This window comes from Bos mutus, chromosome 5 (assembly GCF_027580195.1).
Source record: "Bos mutus isolate GX-2022 chromosome 5, NWIPB_WYAK_1.1, whole genome shotgun sequence".
Taxonomy (NCBI): Eukaryota; Metazoa; Chordata; class Mammalia; order Artiodactyla; family Bovidae; genus Bos; species Bos mutus.
The window spans coordinates 109,223,965-109,241,369 of record NC_091621.1 but is presented as its reverse complement, the minus strand read 5'-3'; the positions used below and the strand labels follow the sequence as shown (position 1 = coordinate 109,241,369).

Sequence of the window (17,405 nt, the reverse complement as noted above, 5' to 3'; positions counted from 1 at the left end):
AGACTTTATTTTGGGGGCTCCAAAATCACTGCAGATGGTGATTGCAGCCATGAAATTAAAAGACGCTTACTCCTTGGAAGGAAAGTTATGACCAACCTAGATAGCATATTCAAAAGCAGAGACATTACTTTGCCAACAAAGGTCTGTCTAGTCAAGGCTATGGTTTCTCCAGTGGTCATGTATGGATGTGAGAGTTGGACTGTGAAGAAAGCTGAGCACCGAAGAATTGATGCTTTTGAACTGTGGTGTTGGAGAAGATTCTTGAGAGTCCCTTGGACTGCAAGGAGATCCAACCAGTTCATTCTAAGGAGATCAGCCCTGGGATTTCTTTGGAAGGAATGATGCTAAAGCTGAAACTCCAGTACTTTGGGCACCTGATGTGAAGAGTTGACTCATTGGAAAAGACTCTGATGCTGGGAGGGATTGGGGGCAGGAGGAGAAGGGGACGGCAGAGGATGAGATGGCTGGATGGCATCACTGACTCGATGGACGTGAGTCTGGGTCAACTCCGGGAGTTGGTGATGGACAGGGAGGCCTGGTGTGCTGCAATTCATGGGGTCGCAAAGAGTCGGACACGACTGAGTGACTGAACTGACTGAATTGAAGACAGGTGACTGGAGTTGAGACTGAGCCAGGTCTAGAAGGACATCCAATCTCCTGTTGAGGAAGTCGTGATATCTGATGAGGGGGTGGTGGGCACCACAGCTTTGTCAGCCGGGGAGTGATGTGGATGAGGGGTCAGGGCAGGGGCAGCATGCAGAATAAATCGGTGAGAGGCCCCAGAGGGGGTGAATCTGAGCAGATGAGTGGAGGGACTGAGGCGGTGGGGTGGCTGCATGTAGGTGCAATGTGGGCAGCAGGGGACTTTACCAAGTGGGGGCTGGTGTAGCAGGAGGAGGGAGGATGAAGGATGACTTTGAGGTGGAAGGCATGCCAGCTGGGTGGAGGGTACTGTTTTCAACAGAGAGGGAAGGCAGGAGGAGCCATGTGGAATGGTTTTGGGTTGATTGGCAGACCTGCCTTTGGGAGTAAACAGCAGGTACGAAGTGATGCCCACTTCCCTATGCCTGCATAGGGAAAGTGGAAGTGAGTACTGAAGACTTTGTGTTCAGAGTCTGTTTTGAGTGTGAGTCGCGTTAAAGGTTGCTGCCACTACCTCCTCCAAAAACCAAAAAAAAACATAGACTTAGTAGCTCACGGGTGGAACAGATGCATCAAGTCCTGTCTGTCAAGTACTGCTGGCCCTGGGGGCAGTGAATGAGCCAGAATGGTCCTGGGGCATATGGTCTAGTGGTGCGTGGAGCGCAGATGGGTACAAGGTGGGGCTGCAGGCTGTTTGGGACCCCTGTAACCTGCACCCCAGCACCGTGAGCTCTAGGTTCAACTCACGACTGCACAGCTTACTCTCATGATGACTGACCTATGCCTCAGTTTCTTCATCTGACAGGGGAGCTAACAATGTGACTGACCTCATGGGATTGTTGTGAAGAGTAAGAGAGCAAAGAGGGGGAAAATGCCCAGCACATGGTACATGCTCAATGTATGTTAGTTCTTATCATGTATACTTAAACCAGGTCATGTTTAGTTCGAATCATATGACCTTTTCAAGTAAAAGAAGTTGGAATGTTCAGAGTTCTGTGTTGTCATCCTAGGAAGCCACAGGGCCAGTGTTACTCATCTCCGCCACTGCCAGTACACGGGGTGGTGAGTATGTCCGTTCCCATTCTTGTGTCTGAGGAGGCAGGTTAAACACCGTGTCTGAAGTGTCAGCAGAGTTCACATTCCGCATCCTCAGCCCTGCCCATTGAGACAGTGGTTCCTCCTCTTTTTTTAAATACTTTTAACTAGTTGTATGTGTACAGTTCAGTGGTGTTAAGAATATTCATCTTATGATGTAACAGATCTCCAGAGCTTTTTCATCTTGTAAAACTGAAACTAAACCACAGGGCTCCTTCCTAATTGCGCAAGGACCCAGGCTCCTTCCCCCTTGTTAGGCAGAGCTCCTACCCTTCACTGGCTCCCAGCTAGTAGAGCACGGCCTGAGTGGAGGGTATACTGTGGATAAGCAGTTTCAACTGGAACAGGTTGAGTTCAGTTTTAGAAACTCTGATCTCCCTGGGGGAGCTTGTGGGTGTTCTCTCTTCTTGCTGGTTGCTAGGTCATCAGCACCACCTGGTCCTTGGATGGGGCAGGGAATATACTGCGCTGGTGTAGAAAAGCCTTTTCCCAAGTCTGCTCAACGTAATAGTTTTGGTCTCAAGCCCAGGATGGCATCAGTGTGGGTTTCAGAGACCGTTCCTGGCTCCATTTCAGAAGGTGAAATGGACCTCACAGGACAATCTGGATTGCTGAGTGCCTTCTGAAACGTGACCTTTGTCCTGTGGATGGAAATCGTAAAAGACTTGATAGCCCACGTTCGTAGAGTCCTTTAACAGTTGATAAAATGTTCACGTGCAGTATTTTAGTAGCTGTGTTGTCCTTACTACAACCCTGTGATTTAGGCCGTGCAGGCGTCATTATCCCCTTTACATAGCTGAGGGGCTGAGTAACTCATTTGAGGTCACCCAGCTAGTTAGTCAGGGCTCAATGGCAAGTTCTCAAGATTTCTGACTCTAAGATTTAGCCTCTTCTGTCGTGCCACCTCACTGCCTCATTCTCACCAGCCATCAGAGGGTCAAGGACTAAATGGCCCAGAGAGGCTCCTTCCAGCTTCCGCGCAGAGGGGAGCTGGGCCCTTCTTGCTCTGCTGTATCATATGCAAGGATCATTTAGGAGATGGTTCTCCCTATTGTAAATATATCCCTAAAGAGCCTTTTGTTTTAAAAGAAATAAAACAGTGGTTGGAATAGAAAATGGCAGCCCGCTCCATTATTCTTGCCGAGAGAATTCCATGGAAAGAGGAGCCTGGCGGGCTACAGTCCATGGGGTCGCAGAGTCAGACACGACTGAGCGCACACAGAACAGTGCTCATCATTCTGTATGGGGACTGTACCTGTCAGCTTTGTCCTGATTGTGTTAGTTTGTCTCAGTGGCTGCTGGAGGGACGATAATGGCTGGAGTTCCTGCCTGACCCCACCTGCAAATACAGTTTCCCTCTTCTCAGCCTTGCTTGCTCTGAGCATTTGAAGTGGAAGTGTATTTAATTTGGCCAAGTCTCTCATCCTGTCCCTGAACCCGAAGCGTCTACTAACTGCAGAAGGTGAGAAGAGAACAGAAAAGTGCCAAAGTGGTGAATTCTAGTTCGAGAAAGAGTAAGGCTCGACTGCAACTGCTGCTGAAATAAGTGGGGTCAGAAATACTCCTTCCTTGTTGAGGAGGGCAGAAGCATGCGGTGTGAGGTGAGCAGTGCTCGGTTGTAAGGGTATTCGAAGGAGATCACTTCACACTGGCGGGCGCACCAGCGATCTTGCCTCTCTGTCCTCCCATTCTGGGTATACGGGTGAATGGTACACAACTGTTTACAGGGAGTTCCTGGGATACAGGGCACGGGGGGAAGAAGCAAGCAGTGTGAAGCGCCGTGCTCAGATCTGAGCCACTCTGTCATCCCTCATCTGGGTTGGGCCCAGGGTTTTAAGTCCATGGGAAATGGGTTTTTGGGGGGATGAGGGGAACTTCAGTCAGGATGACCCCGTTGTTGCCAGGGAACGAAGGTGAGCTCACCCTGCGTGAACCCTGTACGGAGGCCAGCCTCGTCTGCACTGTGCCTGTGAACTCCACTCGGGGGGCCACATTTTCAGCGCATTTTTCAGGTGCATGTGAACGGGTGGATTTTCTTGTTCTCCAGTTAGCAGCTTAGTCTCCAGCAACCGTCGTGTTTATTCAGTCTCTGCCCCAGAGCCAGGCTCACCTGAGCTTCTCATGGTCCCCTGCGCACTCTCCCCGAGAAACAGCATTTGTCAAGTGGGACTGTCCGCAGAGAGTTCTTTTCTTCTTTGGCCCTTCCTCACACATGGACTTGTAGTTACACCTCCATGTGCCAGGGTGTTCAGTCCGTGTCATCGTTGTTACCGTTGTTCGCAGAAAGTTCGCAGAATAGGAACAGTTTGATCTGGGCGAGGGTAGACATGATAGAGGAGGAAAAGCATCACGCTAGGAGTCGCGAGTTGTGCACGTGGCTCTGTCATCCCTTTTCTCTGAGCCCTCTGACAAGTCACCTCCCTGTGTGTGAGGGGATGTGATGGGACTAGATGGGCCACCTCTAATTAAATGAGACCTTCTCTGCTCTTCTTTCCACAAGCAGTGGCCGAAGGATCAAAGCACTATCTGCGCTACAGTGTTGGGAAAGGGGCCGGAGGATTGGGTTTCATGGTGGGGTTTTCACTCTAATACAAGAAAGGGTTGACCATGAGCTTAGTGCTCTCTATAATCTCAATAGACGGGTGGGGTGGTTTTCCCATAACTAGCATGATCATTTCCTCCGCCTGCATCTAGGTACATCCAGGACACACTACCTCCCTCCTGGCCCTCGAGCGTGGAGCCCTAGAGTCAGGAGGATTTGGTTTGCTGGAACTCAAGAGTACCCTGGACTGGCCCAAAGCAGGAGGGAGGAGGAGGTCTGTTCTCAGGGTCGCAGATGGTGACAGCTGTGTTCTGCCTTCGTCCTCAGGTGCGCGATGGCAGGCTCTGGTGAGCGCAAAAGCAAGAAAGATGACAATGGCATTGGGACGGCCATCGATTTTGTACTCTCCAACGCCCGGCTGGTGCTGGGGGTCGGAGGAGCAGCCATGCTGGGCATCGCTACGCTGGCGGTTAAGCGGGTAAGTGCACTCAGCCCAGGCCAGGCATTGGAGAGGTGGTGAGGCTGCCAAGTGGAGCTGACCTAGAATAAGACCGTGATACTGCTAATGGGAATGTAATATGGCAATTTGACATTATTAGACAAGACCTTAAAAGAATTAAGTAAATGTGCTTCTAGGATCCTGTTATAAAGTAACTGTTGGAAATACAAAGAAAGAAGTTTATCCCAGGGTTAAATTGCAAATAACCAAAATAGCTTCTTGTGACCACCTTACTTAAAATAGCAGCACCCTCACCACACATATATCCTATTTCCCTTTCCCGCTTTACTCTTAATTAACACCTGTATCTGCCTGCTTTTGCTTGTTGATTATGTATCTGAATCCCTGTACTGGACTGCAGACTCCATGAAGGCAGGAATTGGGTTGGGAAACTGATTTATTTTGTACACCTAGAACAGTGCCTGGCACAGAGTAGCCATTCAGTGATGTGTTTGTTAAATAAATGGATCGGTGTTTGACATTACGGTGCATTGATAAGGTACAGTGTTGTATCATCAGAAATTGTACCATATTGTTCAGCCCTGATTCATTCTTAGTGATACGAGGAGTGATAAAAATGACAAGTAAAAAATCAGTTTTTTAAGGTATATATAGAGGAAGATTGGAGAAGGCAATGGCAACCCACGCCAGTACTCTTGCCTGGAAAATCCCATGAACGGAGGAGCCTGGTAGGCTGCAGTCCATGGGGTTACTAGGAGTCGGACACGACTGAGCGACTTCACTTTCACTTTTCACTTTCATGCATTGGAGAAGGAATTGGCAACCCACTCCAGTGTTCTTGCCTGGAGAATCCCAGGGACCGGGAGCCTGGTGGGCTGCCGTCTGTGGGGTCACACAGAGTTGGACACAACTGAAGTGACTTAGCAGCAGCATAGAGGAAGATGCTAATTATATAAATACATATTTCCAGAAAGAAATATACCAAAATATTAATAGTTATCTTCTGGCGTGACTTCCCTGGTGGCTCAGGCAGTAAAGAGTCCACCTGTAATGCAGGAGACCTGGGTTGGGAAGATCCTCTGGAGGAGGAAATGGCAACCCACTCCAGTATTCTTGCCTAGAGAATCCCTTGGACAGAGAAGCCTGGCGGGATACAGTCCATGGGGTCACAAAGAGTCGGACACGACTGAGCAACTAAGCACACAGCACGGCACTTAGTCTGTCAGACCCTGTCATGTCCTGAAATGGGTACTGAGGCCCCGAAAGCACCGATGGGGCCTGACTCAGATGTCAGCCGCTCCTTGTGGGGTCCGGCTGGTGCCTGTGCCCCCAGAACAGAGAAGTGGCCCTGTGGACAGGTCCGGCAGGGGCACAGGTCTGACCCACGTCAGGGAAGCCCTGGGGCCTGGGTGGAGGAGGGGGTGTCCCCGAGTCACCCAGCAGGGTCTTATGAATAGAACTAGTAGAAATTCTGAGTTTTTTTTTCTGGGTTTTGACATTATAGATAAATGTGTTTCTTACTTATTTATATGATTTAGTATTTCCTGAGATTTTTCTGTGTGGAGCAAAGCATTCCATAATCTAAAATAAAATGACATTACTGAAAAGTAGTAGTGGAACTCAATATGGGAGAACTGGTGGGAAGCAGGAAAGAAGGTCCACATGCTGGGTCCTCTCTGCTCTTTCAGATGTACGACAGGGCTATCAGCGCCCCCACCAGCCCCACCCGCCTGAGCCATTCAGGGAAAAGGAGCTGGGAAGAACCAAACTGGATGGGCTCTCCCCGACTGCTCAACAAGGACATGAAGGCAGGCCTGAGCAGGTCCCTGCAGGCCCTTCCCACAGGCTCCTCTGCCTTCGACACAGGTGAGGAAGGCTGTTTCCCTCTGGGACTCATCTCGGGCTCTTGGTGCTACTCTTGCCCTCAACATGTTTCTTAAGGACACACACGCCAGGCACCATGCTGGCCTTTTGTGCTAAGCCCTTCTCCTCTCTGGGGCTGAGGCAGCTGTGGATGAGCAAGCATGGGATGAGCTCACAGGCCTCTCTTTCTTGCCTTGGCAGATACATTCTGCCCGCCCCGGCCCAAGCCATTGGCCAGGAAAGGCCAGGTAGACTTGAAGAAGTCACGACTCCGCATGTCCCTGCAGGAGAAACTTCTCACTTACTACCGGAACCGGGCGGCCATTCCTGCCGGCGAGCAGGCTCGGGCCAAGCAAGCTGCTGTGGACATATGTGCTGAGCTCCGGAGCTTCCTGCGGGCCAAGTTGCCTGACATGCCACTTCGGGACATGTACCTGAGTGGCAGCCTCTATGATGACCTGCAGGTAACCAGGGGGTGCTTACGAAGGGTAGGGTGGTTCTGACCACGATGCTTCTCAATAGTGCCATTGGGGCAGAAGATCAGTGTCCCAGGCTTGCCAAAAAAGATTAGTCTTACTCCTTCTGAATTCTGCACATGTGGTAACATTTGATCCCTGCCTTTAACTCGTTTCAGTCATAAAACTTCTAGGAAGCTTTTAGAGGCTTCCTCCTTCCTTATTCTTGTTCCAGTTTCTCCTTCCTGGCTTTCTGTCTTCTGGGATCTTGAAGGCATGGAGGATGTTATATGTACTTCTGAGTCCATAAACAGTGGGGTGTGTGGAACGAGCACAGGCTCTAATGTCTAACAGACCTGGGTTTAAGTCCTCACTCTGAATTGATGTGGTCATGTGCAAGAATTTTTAGTTTCCTTTTTTGCTGGGTTCAGAGGGTGGTGGTGGGGGATACAAGATGGTGAGACCTGTGTTTGGGGAAACTTGTCTCTTGAGGAGATGAAGGTCCCTCAAACCCTTTTTAATTTTGCTATAATAGGTGGTGACAGCCGACCACATCCAACTCATCGTGCCCCTCGTGTTGGAGCAAAACCTGTGGTCATGTATCCCCGGGGAGGACACCATCATGAATGTCCCTGGCTTCTTTCTAGTTCGCCGGGAGAATCCAGAGTATTTTCCTCGCGGTAGCAGTTACTGGGACCGCTGTGTAGTAGGGGGCTACCTTTCTCCGAAGACGGTGGCAGACACGTTTGAGAAGGTAGTGGCTGGCTCCATCAACTGGCCGGCCATCGGGTCCCTCTTGGACTACGTGATTCGACCAGCCCCGCCCCCAGAGGCCCTGACTCTGGAAGTGCAGTATGAGCGGGACAAGCACCTTGTCATTGACTTCCTGCCATCAGTGACCCTTGGTGACACTGTCTTGGTGGCCAAACCACACCGGCTAGCCCAGTATGACAACCTGTGGCGGCTGAGCCTGCGTCCTGCTGAGACGGCGCGCCTGCGGGCCCTGGACCAGGCCGACTCGGGCTGCCGCTCCCTGTGCCTCAAGATCCTCAAGGCCGTATGCAAGTCCACTCCGGCCCTGGGCCGCCTCACTGCCAGCCAGCTCACCAATGTCATCCTCCACTTGGCCCAGGAGGAGGCTGACTGGTCCCCGGACGTGCTGGCCGACCGCTTCCTGCAGGCCTTGAGGGGGCTCATCAGCCACTTAGAGGCCGGCATTCTGCCCAGTGTCCTGAACCCCAAGGTGAACTTATTTGCAGAGCTCACCCCTGAGGAAATAGACGAATTGGGATACACTCTCTATTGCTCGTTATCCGAGCCAGAGGTGCTGCTGCAGACGTAGGGCAGGTGAAGGCCAAAGCAGGTGTCGGGTGCTCAGGCCCGATTCTCTGTTAGAAACACTTGGCTACATAGTTGGTGCCTCACAGGGTCCCTAGGTGCCTCCTGTCTTGCTGGTCATCACCCTGGTGATTAGATTCTAATCTAATGGCAGATTAGAATGCCATTTCTGTCTCCTCTTTTCTCACCTTCCCTTTCGACTTTTGTTATCAAACACTGTGCTCCCTACTCTTCCCCTCCCCATGCTCCAGGCTAGTTTTCCTTGAATGAACTGAGAAGGTGGAGCCCTAGCCTGAGCTGTGGCGACCACTTGGTATTTTGCATCTTGGCCAGCCTGCCCTTCTTCGGTGTCTGCTCTGTCTTTCCTGCCTGTTCACATCTTCTTTGTTGCTCTTTTTTCCTGGAGCACATCTGCCTAATTAAGATGTTGCCTTGCAGTTGACTGTCACTGAAGTTAGGATTGCATGTTTCAAACTCAACTCTGCAGGGAGTGCTCAGACAGTATTTAGGATTTCCGGGGATAAAGCTGGTGGAAAAGCTGGTCTTTGACCCAAGTTCCTGGAAAAAAGAAGCCCACCCCCACCTCTTGACCAATTCATATCCAGAAGGACCAAGAAGGTCTCCTGGGCACCCTTTTGGCTGCCGCACAGGGGAGTGAGGGCTCACGGTAAACTGGATGCAGAGTTATTCGGAGACTGTCTCTCAGTGGCCATTGGTGAGAGTGCAGGTGGGTGAACCTGGAGGTGGCGGTGGGGTCTGCGTGCCTGATGTCTGTGCCTCACCTGGGGCTGCTCCCGTCCGGCGCGGGCGGAAGGGCTGCTGTTGGCCCCTCCCTGCCGTATTGCTAATGAGGACAAGGCCTTCAAGGACACAGTCTTAGTGCGTGAGGTTGACAGGCAGCTGACCATCAATGACCAATTCCTCCCTGTCAGGCCTGCGTTTCTCGGATATTGCCTTAGCCCAAGAACAGGTCCAAGAGCCAGCCCAGTGTGTGCCGTGTGAACATGAGGGAGTGTTTGCTGAACTCTGCAGGCATCACCAGAGGGCAGGCAGACATGCACAGACCTCCTCCCTCCATCCCGTCTCTCACCCAGCACCTGGGGAGATCGGTGCTACCCAGGAAGAGCACATGGCTAGAACACATGAGAGGGAGGTGGGTACTTCCCACATTCCTTCTTGTTTTCTGCTGCTAAAATTGCACTATTTATTGCAATGTAAAAAGTATCCTGAGAGTGGGGAGGAATATTTAATATACAATGTCAGTGCATCTTGTTTTGTGTGGTTTTTTTCCTGTTTGTGGCAGGAGGCTGATGATAATTCTATTTCTGATCTTCCCATCCAGTATTTTGTTCTCCCATCAAATCTTATTTTTATTCTTACTACCTCTCCATCAATGAGATTCTGGTGAAGCTCTCTGCAGCTGTCTCATTCCTTTCCAATGACAGCGACATGAAATGACTCTTTAAATAGCATTGAAACCTTAGCTTCCCTTTGAATTTAAGGTAGAGACTCCTGTCCCCTTTTTTGTCATGGTTTAGTAGGTTGAGCAGTAGGGTTAACATTGGCTATATTTAGAGTCTTCCTGTCTCTTCTCTTACATACATGCAAAGGCCCCCTGAAATGGTTCAGTTGTTCCCTTTGTATGAAGACATTGAGAGAGAATGAAAAACAACAGCCCCGAAGCCTGAGAGAGGTTCTCCCTCTTGGCTGTTCATCAGAGTCAGACCGGGAGTTTACAACGCTCTGTATGCCTGAGTACCACCCAGGGTGACTAGTGTAGAGGCTGTGGGGTGGAGCCGAGCACTGATGCACCCATCTACTGTCATTAGAAGAAAAGGACAGGGCCACGAGTGTTTGAAAAGCATTCCTTCTTGTTTTTCTTCATTCAGAGAAAGGATCTGGTTTTCCCCATGTGAATATTAGAAAACCTGGAATTTTCCCAAGGTGTCTCTGACCTAATTCTATATAAGACATTGGATGGAGACTCAAAAAACAAAAGACTTTAAAGACCAGATCCCAAATCATCTAAGCCAAGTGTAATTGTGATTTGAGTTTATCTCCGAGCACCTTTCTACAGGCAGCTCCGTCTCTTACCTGTTTTCAAAAACCAAAATGCCTAACTCTGCCATTTCACAAGCAAGAATCTCTTAGCGGTCCTCAGAACTAGAAGCAGTGGGAATTCTCGACTCTAGTCCTGGTGGATTTGCTGACTGAGATGGGGCAAGTCCCATCATCACATGTGGATGAAGTTCAGTGCTTTGAGATTCTTGGATGGAGGAGGGGACCCCCCACACACACCTACACACACACACTTTTTTTTTTCATCTTTGGGGAAAGATGTAGGGCCTTTCCCTGCCTTTCTACTCTGTAACTTTCACCTTTGCCTGAAGTAACAGCATCTGCTTCTACTCCATCTGGAAATTTTTTTGCACCATCTAGGTTAACAAACCACATAGTTAGCTTAATGCTTGAAAAAAGACTCATCATCTCGAAAACCCAATCAATTCCAAAGTGTATTTTGGTTTTCCCTGTTGCCCCTTCCTAAAACATGAGTTCAATTCAAAGTACTTTATACTCTTGGTTGTGACTTTTTTTCCAAATAAAAAAATAACTGAAGCTCATGTTTGGAAAAATTGTGTTGTGAGACCTATAATCTTTCCTCTTGGGCTCAGCCCCTGTGGTCCTCCTGTTCATATTCTTGATTGGCTGGTGTTGCTCCCTGGTACTTCACTCAAGTTGAGAACGCAAATGGTTTTGATGAGGAATCAGCTTCGGGATCAAGAAGCCCTGGAGAGGGTTGGGGGTGGGGATGTGTGAGCGGGGATCCCTGCCATGTGTCCAGAGGCTCTGTTGTGGCACATCTTTGAGACTATGACCCTGGCCGAGAACTGCTCTCACAGGACGTGTTAGAACCCTGACCTTTGAGCCGAAGCTTAAAGCCAAAGAGAATGGTAAGAGGACCCAAGACTAGAGCTGTGAGGCGGTAGCCCTCGTAGATACACTTAGCTGATTGGAAGAGGCCAAAATATCAGAGGTGTGTGTTCTGGGGCTAACTGTGTACAGTGCGTTGCTTATCTCTTCATTACAGTCACCTCATGCTCTCTATTCTTCACCCCTGAGGCCAGGCCCACAACATGCCATCCAGTCATTTGCCTGCCCTTCAATAAGAGGTTACTATGTCTGGAGGATAGGTTTGGAATCCAGCACCAGTCTTTTCTGTCCTGTCTGGGCTAGGTCCAGAGAGAAGCAGCTTAGCCCTGAGACCCAGACAACTACTATCCTTTTTCTCCTTGAGGGAAGAAATAAAGCCGGGGAATGTGCTGTCTGTCTACAGCACGGGAAGACGAAAATAAAGAGTTTCCAACAGCTTTGGCTTGTGTGTGTGGTATGAAACATTTTCCTACAGGACTGGGACTGGTTCTCCATTTGCAGGTAGGAGACACTTTGAACTGGGTTACCATAATGGAAAGGATGGGATGACCTGCTACTGGAGTCATTCTCCCACCACTCTGCAGTGTCAGTCTGGAGCAGGATTACTTTAATTCTCAGCCATCGATATGGTCATCTGTCAAGAAGCACTGACAGCTCCCTCCATACAGCAAATGGAGGACATGTCCCCCAGGGTCCTTGGTGACACCTTTGGAACACTTGAGTAGTGGCCCAGGGGTTCTTACTGTCTTTGCACTAGACTAGATGCCTTATGTATGTCGAGATATTTGTGATTCCTCAAGGGGAAAGAAAAACCGCATCTAGTATGCTTTGCCTATACTAGTTGTTCAGTTGTTGATTTCATCTCTGTAAATAATAGTCCTCTGAGGAAGCAGGATGATGTAATGGAGATGGGGACGGGGGACCTAGGAGGTTCAGAAGACCTCAGTTCTAATAAAAGTAGTAATAGGAACTATTTATCCAGCACTTATCAGATACCAGGAGCTTTGGCTCAGTGCTTGCATGTATTATCTTACTTCATTCTAAGCATACTCATCATGAGCCTCATCTTACAGATCAGGAATCAGACTCAGCAAGGATAACTCACTCAACCAAAACGTCTCCACTAATAGCCAAATTTGGGGGTATTTGCCCCTAAAAATCTCTCAACTCCTACCTCATACTGCCTTCACGGCGCAAGAACACTTCATCCCTTTAGTCCTCAGTTTATCACTGAAAAGAAATTGTTAGGCTAAACCGAATCAAGTCAATAAAATGGTCAGTAGTCACGGAGGACAGTGCTTCCTCAATTTTTCACATCACAGTCCTCAAAGGAATATTTGTAGAGCCCACTTAAGTGGATGGAAGCAAAAACTCAAGGTTTCCACCTCTACAGGGCTTTCCTCACCACTCTTAACAGTTCCCCAGTAGAGAGTGCAACACACACACACACACACACACACACACACACACACACACACGTCGCTCAGTCGTGTCCAACTCTTTGCGACCCCATGGATTGTAGCCCACCAGGCTCCTCGGTCCATGGGATTTTCCAGGCATGAATACTGGAGTGGGTTACCTGTTTCCTTTGCCAGGGGATCTTCCTGACCCAGGGATCAAACCCAGGTCTCCCGCGTTGTAGGCAGACGCTTTACCGTCTGAGCCACCAGGGAAGCCCATTGAAAACACAGAAGAGTAGGAGTAAGTTTCAAAAGGATTGTCAGTTGAGATCTTTTATAGAAGAAATCTACTTCCTAGAAGTCAACTCGCCAATTATATGCACAGTTGGAGACAAGAGGCTGCATTAAAAAAGGTCCAACTGGAAAATATCTCGGGTACCCAATTAGATCCAGTTATTCTGCGTCTGTGGATTTAAAATGATCATCATCCACGGTGGAACAGATGTGTCCCTCGTTGCTTAGAAAACCCACAGCTAGCTTGACTGAGGCTACGAACATGTGTTGGAGTTGGTTCTTGAGATCCTGAACACAAACTACCGCAATTGGGCATTGCTGGGAAGGACTTGCTGGGAAGCGATTGTGCCTTGGAGTTACAGCGGTGGGAGATAATTGAAACTACCCGAGAGACAGCAGCTTAATAAAATCTCTCCTTGTTCTTAGCGGAATTCAAACTACATAAATGGAAAGAAATCTCCCCTGTAACAGAATAGCAATTTATATTTTAGCAAAATGGATTATGTAAAAATACATTGGGCTGTAGGATTATGCATCTCCTCGACTTTTATAGTCAAAGTAGGGACGCGGAGCTGGCCTTTGATGGTAGGTGGGCACAGATGAGGCGATTCGACTGACGTCATCAGCCAATCTTTTCACAAGTGTCTGCATGAAAACGACACTGTGAAAACGCACACACGAAGTGGCACTTCCTTTTGCCTTTTATCTTCGGGCCTGAAACTGGTCGCTAGTTAGGGGCTTCACTGAGAACGGCAGGAAAGGACTGCATGGCCGGGACCTAACGCCATTATTTGGGACGCACTAGGGAGGCTGCCCCAGTCAATCAAGACCGGCTCCGGGCCGACCGGCCTGAGAAAACCACTGCAAAGCGTTACAACAGAAAAAATCGAGTGGGCGACAGCGCCAGACGGCGGGAACCTCACCGGCCGCTCCGCCCCTTCCCGCGCAGATCAGGAGCTTGAGCCAATAGAAATTGAAGATATATATGACTCACCGTGCCTGACCAATCATCTCGACGCGCTCTCTCCTCCATTATCTCGCGCGAGAACCAGGAGACCGTCTACTTCACAATAAAAACCTTTCTTGGGGTGAGACTTCTTTCTCCGCCCCTCGAGCCAACGCCGGAAGTGAGTGTACGGATCCCTCCGCGCTCTCTGGCGGAGGCCTGGAGTGACTCTTTGATTTTAAAAGCCTTGTAAAAAAGTGCACCTTTTTCCTGAAGCCGTAAATAAAAAACTTAACAAACTCCCTCTTCACTGATATGCCCTAGACATAAAAGTCGGAGATTTGTAAACGATCGGGGCGTCGGAGAGATGACAATACGTGGGCGGGAGGTGCGAGTCACGTGACGGCGGCGGAAGGATGTGGTCTGTGATGCGTCCTCACAGAGGCAGAGTCTATAAAGGATCCGCGCTCGGCTTGTTGCTGCCATTTTTCCTTCTTCCCGTCCATAGATGTAGTTCCTCCGGGCAAGTGCGCAGTCTCTACTCCCGCTCCCCCAGGGTCCGCGGCCACCATGGCGCATTAGAGGCAGCAGTGCCTGCGGCAGCATCGGCCTTTGCAGCGGCGGCAGCAGCACCAGGCTCTGCAGCGGCAACCCCCCCCAGCGGCTTAAGCCATGGCGTAAGTACCAGGGAGGAGCCGCTCTGGCCGTGATCCCCGGGTCGGTGAGGGGTTTTCGTCTGCTTGGGTGCGGCCGAAGGCCTGGCGGCGTCGCGGAGGGGGAAGCGGGTTTACGAGCGCCCAGGACGCGTGACTCCTGCTTGGGTGTCCCCGAAACGCCGGCGCCCTTCTGTCGGGAGATCGCGTTATTTTGCCGCGGAGCGAAGCCCTGGGCGGCCCCGGGCTCCCCGGAACCCACCGGAGTCCCATCTGGCGTCCCGTGAAACGTGGCAGCAAAGATGGCGGCGGGGCAGGGCGGCGGCCGCGGCTTGAGTCGGAGGGGCGTGGGCGGGGCCGGGCGGCTGGTGCCGGATTTGGACGCGAGGGTGGGGCGACTTCCTCTTGTGGCCGGTAGGGAAGGGCCGGGCGTCCATCTTGTGCGGCCTAATAGAAAGGTGACACCATGGCCTTGGGGTGTCACCATGGCCGTCCCTGTTCTCAACACGGAGTGGAGTTTTGATTTGGCCATCCTGGTTAATGGGTGAGAAGATGAAATTCTCGGACCAGCTGATGTCTAATGGGACTCGGTTTCTAATTGCTATCCAGGCTTTTCACGGCATTCAGCAGCAGCCTTGCTGTAACCGACAAAGACATCTTCGAATTAAGCACATTCCTCGAGTTAAGCACCAAAACCTCGCAACATGGCCGAGATGAGCTTTCTGAGCAGCGAGGTGTTAGGGGGGGACTTCGTGTCCCCCTTCGACCAGTTGGGTTTGGGGGCTGAAGAGAGCCTAGGTCTCCTAGATGACAACCTGGAGGTGGCCAAGCACTTCAAACATCATGGGTTCTCCTGCGACAAGGCTAAGGCAGGCTCCTCCGAATGGCTGGCTGTGGATTGGTTGGTCTCAGACAACAGCAAGGGTAAGAGGGACTTTTTTTTTTTTATCTGCTCGTGGGATCTGGTGATAGGGGCTCCTACGTTTGATTCAAGTTTCTTCCAACTTTTTATCTTTTCCAGAGGATGCTTTCTCCGGGACAGATTGGATGGTGGAGAAAATGGATTTGAAGGAGTTTGATTTTGATATCCTGTTCAGTAAAGATGACCTGGAAACCATGCCAGATGAGCTCTTGGCCACGTTGGATGACACGTGTGATCTCTTTCAGCCCCTAGTCCAGGAGACTAACAAGGAGCCCCCCCAGATAGTAAACCCAATTGGCCATCTTCCAGAAGGTTTACCAACAATTGACCAGGGTGCCCCCTTCACTTTCTTTCAACCTCTTCCCCCTTCCCCAGGGACCCTGTCTTCCACTCCAGATCATTCCTTTAGTTTAGAGCTATGCAGTGAAGTGGTTATCCCTGAAGGAGAGAGCAAGCCAGACTCCACCACTACTGGGTTTCCTCAATGCATAAAAGAGGAGGATGCCCCCTCAGATAATGATAGTGGCATCTGTATGAGCCCTGACTCCTCTCTGGGCTCTCCCCAGGATAGCCCTTCCACCTCCAGGGGCTCTCCAAATAAGAGCCTGCTATCTCCAGGTGCCCTCAGTGGCTCTTCCCGCCCCAAACCCTACGACCCTCCTGGAGAGAAGATGGTAGCAGCAAAAGTCAAGGGTGAGAAGCTAGACAAGAAGCTGAAGAAAATGGAGCAGAACAAGACAGCAGCTACTAGGTACCGCCAGAAGAAGAGGGCGGAACAGGAGGCCCTCACTGGTGAATGTAAAGAGCTAGAAAAAAAGAATGAGGCTCTGAAAGAGAAGGCAGATTCCTTGGCCAAGGAGATCCAGTATCTTAAAGATCTGATAGAAGAGGTTCGCAAAGCAAGGGAGAAGAAAAGGGTCCTCTAGTTAGGGTAGTCAGGAGTATGTGCGCTTGTATATAGAAGGCTGAAGCTGTGTTTTAATAAATTATTTTGTAGTGAAAGTACTACTGCACAGTCTGGTCTGTTGCCTCTGGTAAGAGTCCTGATGAATCCCAAGTCTCAATTGCTGTGGGATTGGCTGTCAGTATTCAAATGCACGGTGAGATTTTTTAATTTCCTGACCGGCTGGGCCATAGGTGAAGATTTTTAAATAACTGCTGTGCTAGGTTTTATCCTTGAGTAGGGATGGAACCTGGACCCTCTGCATTAGGAGCAGGAGTTTTAACCTTTGGGCCACCAGGGAAGCCCCAGGATGACTGATGCGGTTGGGCCTGAGACAATGAGTGGTTTACATCCCTTCCATAGGTTGATGGGTTTTCGCTGAAAACTAAGAACTATCAGACTTGATGCTGGTGGTAGGAAGAGCCTGGACGCCACTCCTGTTTTTGTGCCAACATTAAATACCCAGATAAAACCCCATGAGGCTGCACTAATCTGAATTCTGTACAGGCTTCTTCCCATAAGGGTCTGTTTAGAGAAAGTGGGCTCTAAAGTGGTGGCTGAAATGGGTGAGTGGGGTCAAAAGGCTGGCTGGTTTTGAGGCTCCCCTCTGGCACCTAGGCCAGCTGGAAGGCCTGCTATGCATTGGGGATGGGTCGGGGGAGAGTCAGCATGGAAGGGCACGGGCTGCGCTGCCCTTGCAACCCTGGCTGGTAATGTCCTAAAGCAGGATATGGCAGACATTTTCTTTGGGATTGTTGAGATCATCCCAGCCTGGGTAGGTTTCTTCCCTTATGTCCTTTGGGGCCTGTGGAGGGAAGATGAGTGTACTATCATGAAGGACAGTGTAGCTGAGTGTGTGTCATAAGGGTGATGGGAATGTGGCACCAGGCACTGTTCTGAACACAGTGCCCATGTCCTACA

General features: G+C 50.2%; 2 protein-coding genes across 2 annotated transcripts; both read left to right on the top strand.

Moving 5' to 3' along the window:
* Nucleotides 1-4,613: 4,613 nt before the first annotated feature.
* Nucleotides 4,614-10,895, top strand: MIEF1 (mitochondrial elongation factor 1). Its single transcript, XM_070371541.1, has 4 exons — nucleotides 4,614-4,757; nucleotides 6,428-6,605; nucleotides 6,804-7,066; nucleotides 7,593-10,895. The coding sequence occupies exons 1-4, from the start codon at nucleotides 4,614-4,616 to the stop codon at nucleotides 8,397-8,399; spliced, it is 1,392 nt and encodes a 463-aa protein (XP_070227642.1). The 3' UTR covers nucleotides 8,400-10,895.
* A 3,570-nt stretch (nucleotides 10,896-14,465) lies between these two features.
* ATF4 (activating transcription factor 4) lies at nucleotides 14,466-16,546 on the top strand. The gene is made up of 3 exons (XM_005899452.3): nucleotides 14,466-14,643; nucleotides 15,229-15,543; nucleotides 15,641-16,546. Exons 2-3 carry the CDS (start codon nucleotides 15,324-15,326, stop codon nucleotides 16,465-16,467), a joined length of 1,047 nt encoding a protein of 348 aa, XP_005899514.1. The 5' UTR covers nucleotides 14,466-14,643; nucleotides 15,229-15,323; the 3' UTR covers nucleotides 16,468-16,546.
* The last annotated feature ends 859 nt before the right edge of the window (nucleotides 16,547-17,405 follow it).

Excerpts from the sequence above, each read along its gene's own strand:
- MIEF1 (XM_070371541.1), top strand. The coding sequence starts at position 4,614 with ATGGCAGGCTCTGGTGAGCGCAAAAGCAAGAAAGATGACAATGGCATT. Across the intron at positions 6,606-6,803 it reads CTCCTCTGCCTTCGACACAG|ATACATTCTGCCCGCCCCGG; the intron begins GTGAGGAAGGCT and ends TTGCCTTGGCAG. Across the intron at positions 7,067-7,592 it reads GCCTCTATGATGACCTGCAG|GTGGTGACAGCCGACCACAT; the intron begins GTAACCAGGGGG and ends TTGCTATAATAG.
- ATF4 (XM_005899452.3), top strand. The coding sequence starts at position 15,324 with ATGGCCGAGATGAGCTTTCTGAGCAGCGAGGTGTTAGGGGGGGACTTC. Across the intron at positions 15,544-15,640 it reads GGTCTCAGACAACAGCAAGG|AGGATGCTTTCTCCGGGACA; the intron begins GTAAGAGGGACT and ends TATCTTTTCCAG.